The sequence below is a fragment of the Populus euphratica genome, unplaced genomic scaffold, assembly GCF_000495115.2.
Source record: "Populus euphratica unplaced genomic scaffold, PopEup_1.0 scaffold2346.1, whole genome shotgun sequence".
Taxonomy (NCBI): domain Eukaryota; kingdom Viridiplantae; phylum Streptophyta; class Magnoliopsida; order Malpighiales; family Salicaceae; genus Populus; species Populus euphratica.
This window is the reverse complement of record NW_011502176.1, coordinates 10,307-18,814: the sequence shown is the minus strand read 5'-3', so window position 1 is coordinate 18,814 and position 8,508 is coordinate 10,307. Positions and strand designations below refer to the sequence as shown.

Sequence of the window (8,508 nt, the reverse complement as noted above, 5' to 3'; positions counted from 1 at the left end):
GATTAACATAAAGATTAAACAATGATAATAATAAATGTCAAGGTTAGAGGATCCACTAATGGTATGTCAAACAAGTATAGTATAAACTCTTATTATTCAATTAAAAACCATACACAAAGAAGGTTATAGTTAGATTATAAATTGTTAACATGATTACATTAGTTATCTTATTTGATTAATGTTAATACTTGTAAATCTTGTGAAGCATTCATGATTATAACTTATGTTAACAACAAATCAAGTTCCTTTCATAGCTCAGGTGTCGGTTATACCATACAGTATGGGCTATAAAAGTGTCAACCATTTGTTGTACCAAGTTTTATACAACATAAATCTAGATTAGTCATTTAACAAGCAAAGTATTAAAAAGTGAACAAGATAACAAATATAAAACATGTTAGTATCAAACATTAAAGTCATATTAAGTTTACATTATACTTATTCTTACACCATTAGTATAACCTTTTCACCTTGACATAATAAACTTAACTAAATATAATGAAAGAAAGAAAAATAAATAAACAAAATAAGAACATAAATAATATAAAAGTTAACTAAGTAAAGAAAATTAAAAGGCATAAACAAGATAATAAGAAAAATAAAACATAAGCATTACAAAAATATAAAGAGAGAAAGCAAAAGCATGATCTTGATTTGGAGACCAAGATACCAAAATGCATGGCAAATGCCTCCTTTTATAGACTAAAATTGAGAACTATTGATTTAATGACTAATTGATGAGTGGGTATCTTTTCTTGTCTGCCCAAAACATCATTGATAACATTAGAATTGAAACCACTAGAAACATAAAGTTGTAGAAATTATCTAGCTTTTTAGGAAAACAAAATGAACGTCATTTGGACTTCTAGAACTCTAGCCCAAACACTGAACAGTGTTCGGCTTGCAGAACAAATTCAGACTTTTTCTTGTTGCTACAATTTGAACTTGAAAATGACCTTTTTAAAGCCAGACCTCCACTTGAAATTTATAGGCCTATGTCTTACCTTTCCATCCATATAAAGTAGATCTAAATCCGAGATATACAACTCCAGATATGACCCAATTACCGAATAGTATTCTGGTTTAGACTGCACTAGCATCTCTTTTCCAAGTTTGTCCATCTCTTTGTCCTTTCAATTTCAATTCTTAAACTCATCAATCAATCCTTTCATTTATGTGATGGGCCTGTATTTAAAATGAATATTTACTATAAATTAAAGGTACATTATATTATTAGATATGTTATTATAAAACATGTTTTAGTTAAGGAGTTTAAAATGATGATATAAAACCTTAATAAAAATACACTTTTAAATACTAATCAGAATACATTGATGTTTTTTACTAACTAATGGCTAGCAATGATCTGCTCAAAATAAAAGAGCAATTAGTTTTTAGACACTTTAATGAATCATGATAGTTTATCTAAGATGTGTTATGTTTGCAATCTTTATGGACAAATTTAAAAGCTTATCAAAGGGCTTTGACTATAGACAAACAACATGTCATTTCGGTAAATAATAAAGAGGTGCATACTAGTGAACAATAATAATTTGTATAGTCTTAATCAATAGATAATCAAACTATATATCAGGATTCGAGTTTTGGATCTAGTTTTAAATTTTGATTTTTCAAATATCATTAAGGCATTAAAATTCTAAGTGCCATGAGCTAAAAAGTCATTTATGTAAAAATCTATTGGTAAAAAAACCTGATGAGAAGGCATATGATCCTATTTATAATGATTTAGATACTAATGAAGAGATTTTGTAAGGTGATGACGATGCTACTGTAGTCATTCAAAAAAGTTTACTTCCTCCTAATAGTGATTTAGATAAGGATTGTCTATGCACTAGTCTTTTTTATTCAACTTGTATAATTAAGTACAAGATATGTATTATGATCATTGATAATGATATGTAGCTATGAATATATGGTGTTGATTAAGGTACTAGAGAAGTCATAACTTAGATAGAAAAAAGAACTCCAAGCCCTACATATTGAACTAGCTGAGTCAATATAGCAAGAAAATCATTGATAAACACTAGCTGAGTCAATATAGCAAGAAAATCATTGATAAACACTGCCTGATTTTTATTTTCTATAGTTAAAGGATATTTGATAGCATTTGGTATGATATGGTATTTATGAATGCATATCATTTATTGTTAGGTAAGCTAAGACAATATGACAAGGTATGGTGCATAGTAATCTTGGGTGTTTAGGAATTGATTATTGGCATACTTGATCTAAGATAGTTAACTGTAAAGTTCCTACACACTAGAGATCAATAGAACTTAAGGGGCTTAACATTGATTTTCATGGTCAAAATGTTAGGTAGATGGCTCACCAAAACTTAGAGACATGGTCTTTCCAAATGAGGAAAACTAATACATCTTAACATGCAATATTATATTAATGAAAAAAACTTTTGATCTGACTATTGAATCTATTAAAATTTTACTAGAAGTTTTTAAAAGCTTTATTTTTCTTATAAGATTAAAATTTTATTGTAATCAAAGATCAAGAAGACCTTCAAATAAAGTTTAGAAATTATTGTTTTGCATTTATTTTAATTTTTTAGTTGAATTAGGATTTATTTTCTTATTTCAGCTAGAACTATTTTATTATTATTATTTTCATATTTGTTTAGGATTTGTTTCCTAGTATATAAGTAACATATAAGAGCTCTAATAGGAAGTTTTGAATAAAATATTATGTAGTGAAATATTTAGTAATTAGATTTTGAATTAGAATTTATGGTGTAACCAAGGTTATTAATTTCATTTTGTTATGGTTAGAATGACTAGTTTACCTTGTAGTACTTTAAAAATAGAACAAAGAGGAACAAATTTCATCTTACTTTTAATCTTTAGTCATTCTAAATTTCTCAAAAAAATTCTAGCAAATATATTTTGTTTTTATTATGCCTATTCTTTACTAGGTTTAAAACCTTCGAAACCATTCAAATCAAACCAAGTCAGCCCAATTTGAACTCCTAGATCAACCTAAAAACCCAAGTATAAAAGAGTCCCTTTCTTTTTTGTTTGAAACCCTAATCTTCAATTTCTTACCTCTTATAACCATTTCCCCTTTCTCACAAATTTTCCCACAGCCACAATTAACCTTATGGTTAATATATATATATATATTATTAATTTTGGGATCTTGTCATTTCTTTTATTTATCAAGAGTAATATCATCATTTTTATCTTCAATTTCAATTTCAACTATTATCTTCTCATTTGGTTTGTTTTTTTTTTCTTTTCTACCCTATTTCATTTTCTTTTTCTTGGGATGAATTTGATAAAAGATGTCATCATCTTAGAATTTCTTAAATTCTTATGTTGTACAAATTTTACGATTTCGCTTGAAAAACAACAAAATAAAATGTTGAGCTATAGTTAGTTGATTTTATTATCCAAACTAACAAATCCTTCTGGTCAAGTTGTCTAAGGTTAATTAATTATCAGCTAAAACTAAATTGCAAAATAGCTAGGAAAATTAATTTATTTTATGAGGAAAAAAGAAGTGAGTGAGAAAATTTGATTAGAAAATAATTGTATTTTATGAAATAATTTTTTTTCATATCGTGGACACATTCTTGAACGTGATCTATAGATAGGTGATCACTTCCAAGAGCAAAATAACAAGGGAGAGCCCACCAACTCAAGATCTCTAATGATCACACAATTAGACGTGGGTTGAGAAATGCAATTGGTAGAATTCAAACCAAGAATGTTCTTTCCCGTAGTTGACTCCTCACCACTTGACTATTGTTAATTGAGCTACTAGCTCACTTGCTTCTTTTTTTTTGGAACAAATTGATAAGTCATAATGACTAGGTAATAGTTAACTAATTGAAATTTGATTAAACTATATAAATAATCAAACCTATATAAACTAACTTAATTCTAAATATTTGATTGTTAAAACATTTTTTAGATATCTGTCATGTACTTCTCTATAATAATTTAAGTAACAACACTTGTATTGTTTTTCTAATTTCTAAAAAAATTACAAAAGAATGAGAAAAGTAAATTTTGGTTTGGGTGTAGACCCAGTAGTGGTGGATTGTGTTTAAAAATCGAGAATTGTAAATTTTTAGGTTTTGATTCAAATTTTGAGTGGATTGCAGGGGAATTATATTTACTGGTTTATGATTTTGGATTGTTTTAAAATGAAAAGTTTGTAAAACCATTTAACTAGGAGTTTTTTTTAATGTAGTCTAAGAATTAGTGTCATTATTATTTATTTCCTTTGAATTTTACCTTTACTATAACATTAACTGACTTTTTCATTAATTATCATAGTTTCTGATTCCACACAAAAGGAATATATGAAACTTTCTAGTTTAATAAAGTATTCTTTTTTTTTTTTATTCTTGGAAAATTTTGTTAATAACCTATTGCAAGTGTAGTTTCAAACACCTTAAACTTAAATTCTTCAATCCTTGTATGCATAGATTTTTGTTGCATTTTGTATTGATGCTTTTTTCTTCATGCCTTTTCTTTTTATTTCTCGATGATTCTTGAGTCATTCATATTCATATGGATATGTAAGAATTTGCTAACCATATAGTATAAATAAGTCTAAAAAATATACATTAGAGCATAAAGATATATATTACTCCTTTCATGATTATAACCATATATGAAGAAAATTCCATATTCAAGATATATAGAAAGAGAAGCATATCTAATATGTTTTTCTTTCATATTTGAACTTTATAGAAATTTAAGCAAAATAAGAGATACTTTATATCTCACTAACCTTGATAACATTAAACTATTGAATAATAAATTTGTGAATAAGTTGGGAGACAATTAAGGCACCTTTGTTTACTTTAATTTTAAAAGATGAAAAGATTTGCTTAATATGAAGGATGAGCTTAATGAAAATGATTATCTATTGGAACATCTAAACCATACTAGTTGCAAAGAAGCCATATTAGTTGCAAAGAAGAGCAAAAGAAATCTAAGCCATGGACAAAAGACTTCAAGGCAGGCCATACCAGGTTTTGTTTTCTCTTTTTGATTTAACATATTAACATATATTATTCTAAATTTTTAGTGTATTACCAAATTTAATAAGCCTAAAAAACTCTAAAAACCCAAGCATCACACCTAAGTCTAACCGCCTATGGGCTTGGGTATTGCATTGGAGCCCAGTGTTAGGTGTTATGCCTTAGCCTAGGCAATTAGACCTAGGTCACACAGTTGGGGCTATATGGTGCTAAGACAACATGCCTAGGCTTGTTTGGGTGCCTCTTGGGCTTAACCAGATGACCTCATCATTCTAACCCTCTAAGTTTGATTTTTCAAGATCGCATGCAAGCTCTTGAGATTTTTTCATTAACCCAAGTCATTTGTAGCTCAAATCTTACTCCTCCTATATCTTTAGGTGTACAAAAATCTCTTTATATCATACCATATGTCCATCTCATTAATGCACAAGTGTGATATGATGAGCTAGACAATTTTAGTAGGGGACATGTGTTTGACTAAGGAGCAGTGGGTAGGCTGAATGAAATAGGACTCACTACTTACAAGATTAATTTATAAAGTTGGAATAATTAACCTTCAACATCTCCACTCCAGCATAAAAACAAGATTAATGAGGTATAAATACCATTTAAATAACTCAGATAGAGGGTTTATAATTTCTTTATCCTCTATATATTATTTGCAGAGTCTCTTTCTACAAAATATTATTGCATTTTCTTAACAAAGATGTTTGTTTAAGTAAATCTAAGAGTCTTCAAATATATCAAATAGGACATGTTGTAGGTACTTGACTTCCCATATTAAGTACACTCATCTTAGCAAAGAAAAATGGATCAAATTTTAAGAACTAAGTAATTAACCTATTATTGAACCATAAAAGTTTTATTCCTAACTATTTTATAATTTAAAACATTATCACCAAATAATAGTTTTTTAAATCATTCATTACCAAAATTTTAACAAGTATCAACGTAATTATTGATGGACCTTTTTTTATCGATATTTTGTTGAGATATTTACCGATCAAATTTTTTTCCTCGTTAAAATAATTGATATACATCGATAAAATATTTCTGTTAGTATATACTCAGAGAATCCTAGACAAAATATAAAAAATTTAAAAAAACTAAACATGGCGATGACATGTAAATTTTTTGATATCCAAGGAACGATGTTAGTGGTTTACATTTAGGATTTCCATGAATGAATATAGGTATAAACCCTGAGAGAAATGGGTGAAGAATTAAAAAAAATAAAAATTGAATGAATATAGGTATAAACCCTGAGAGAAATGGGTGAAGAATTAAAAAAAATAAAAATTGAATGAATATAGGTATAAACCCTGAGAGAAATGGGTGAAGAATTAAAAAAAATAAAAATAGGAAAGGATCATCCACGTTATGGTACCATGCCATTGAACCTCTAATTGGAGAAAAACAAAAACAAATAAATTAACACTTGGGTATTTAGCGTCGTGAACATACGTTACTCATATTACTTTCTTAAAAAGCGAAGAACAGTTATAATTAAAAACGGAGGGACATAAAGAGAGATAAAGCAAGCTCGATTCTTCAACTTCAAGCAAAGGAAATTAAAAAAAAAAAACGACATGAATGTATCGAATTAAAAATTAAGAAGAATTCAAATGGAATTCTTTAACTGATTCATATCTATGGTCAAAATTAGATATGCACTTTATAATAGGCAATGCTAAATGAACGCCCAAGTATTCCTCGGGAAAGAGAAGGGTGGTGTTTGACGCAAGGAAAGCAAAGAAGAGCCTTTTCCATCTTACTTATAATGAAGTAAATACGTGGATTGACCGCCGCCTGAACTTGAACCCTCTAACAGGAAAAGTTTGGAATAACATATGAACAATCCTACAAGAAAAGCTGTACGAGTATGTGTGTGTATATATATATATAGAAGATAACAAGTTTATTATATATACAACCCTACGTTTATGAATCATCGAGCAAGCTAGCTAGCCCTACTTGCATCTCTTTATAATTAAATTAAGTTCATTAATTTAATTTGGTGTCTTCTTACCTGGTCATCTCAATCAATGGCAAATAATGGAGGAATGAGATCAGGAGGGATTGCAGACCGGACACGTTCGCGTAGCCACGTTGTTGAAGAGTGTGTGCCTTCTTCGGCTTGGACGGAGGACTCCGATAGCCATTATCTTCTTGTTGATCTTCCTGGTATCTCTACGCTAACATTTATAATAATGAAAATTATTCATTCATTTTATGATGATCATGTTATTAGCTAATTATAGCTATCAGTTAATTTAATCTCTGCTTCTTTTTTTGAAACTAAGACTTAATTTCTGCTTTCCTGTTGCATGGCTTGATTACAATAATACTTCAGAATCACCCATAACTCCAAGAAAATATTAAATATGTCATTTGAATTACTTCTGAATGTAAATATTTCACTTTTATGCTGATTGTAAACATTTAGTGGTTGCAACACAATACGGGATATCCTTTGATGATTGAAGACCCATGTTAATTAGGTTAAATACATATACATTAGTACAGATTTAAACTATGAACACTTGAAACATTTCTTAAAATCTCTATATAAGTTAGTGAGTCTCAGCTGTTCATAATTCTTTTCGCAATTTTTATTTATAGATTTTAAAAAGGAAGAAGTGAAGCTTCGAGTTGATGACTATGGGCAGATAGTGGTGAGTGGAGAGAGGCTTGTGAACAACAACAGCAAAGTAATATATTTCGAGCAAACATTTAAGCTTCCAGAGAATTCAGATGCTGATAAGATCACTGGAAAATTTGATGGTGAAATTCTGTTTGTAACTGTTCCAAAGCAAGAAGAAACATCCGTAGAGCCTGAATATCAAAACACCGCTACCGCTACCGCTATCAGTGATGAAAATCGCAAAAGGTTAGAAGAGAAGGGAAGCATGGATAGTTACAGACTTCTTTCAAGGAAATATTGGCGACAGGAGGATGAGGCTACACCATTAGAGAAGGCCTTCGAGATGATAAAGAAAAACAAGGGGATTTTGCTTACTGCCGTTATAGCATTTTCTCTTGGGATAATAGTGACTCACCATAAATTGGAATCTTGAGGAGAATAAGTGCATTACATATTTTTTTTCTTTTTTTATTTGCGTCTGCCTGGTTGTTGTTGATATATTTGTCAACAATAATCTGTATATATAATATATATACACCGCCAATCTTCCATTAATAAGTGCATGTTCTTTCCCCTGCAATAAACATTGCTTTAAGAATCTAGTTCTTGTAGCTAGTTCATTATTTTTTGTTTTTTTTCCTCCTAATAGAAACTCATATAAACCCTTTGTAGCTGCAAATATTGGGCTAACTAAGGATATAAAAAATATTATGAAAAACCTCTAGTAATTTTTTATGAATATTGTTATAGAAGAGAGACCAGAAAAGAAAATAAGATTTAATGTAGTTTACAAAGTGTTTTCATGCATAAAAGTAAGGAGTTTTTATTTTTAAGAAGT

At 29.0% G+C, this 8,508-nt stretch overlaps 1 protein-coding gene across 1 annotated transcript; it reads left to right on the top strand.

Annotated features, from left to right (window-relative positions):
- Positions 1–6,957: 6,957 nt before the first annotated feature.
- On the top strand, positions 6,958–8,272 carry LOC105118922 (inactive protein RESTRICTED TEV MOVEMENT 2-like). Its single transcript, XM_011016981.1, has 2 exons — positions 6,958–7,210; positions 7,649–8,272. Exons 1-2 carry the CDS (start codon positions 7,072–7,074, stop codon positions 8,101–8,103), a joined length of 594 nt encoding a protein of 197 aa, XP_011015283.1. The 5' UTR covers positions 6,958–7,071; the 3' UTR covers positions 8,104–8,272.
- The last annotated feature ends 236 nt before the right edge of the window (positions 8,273–8,508 follow it).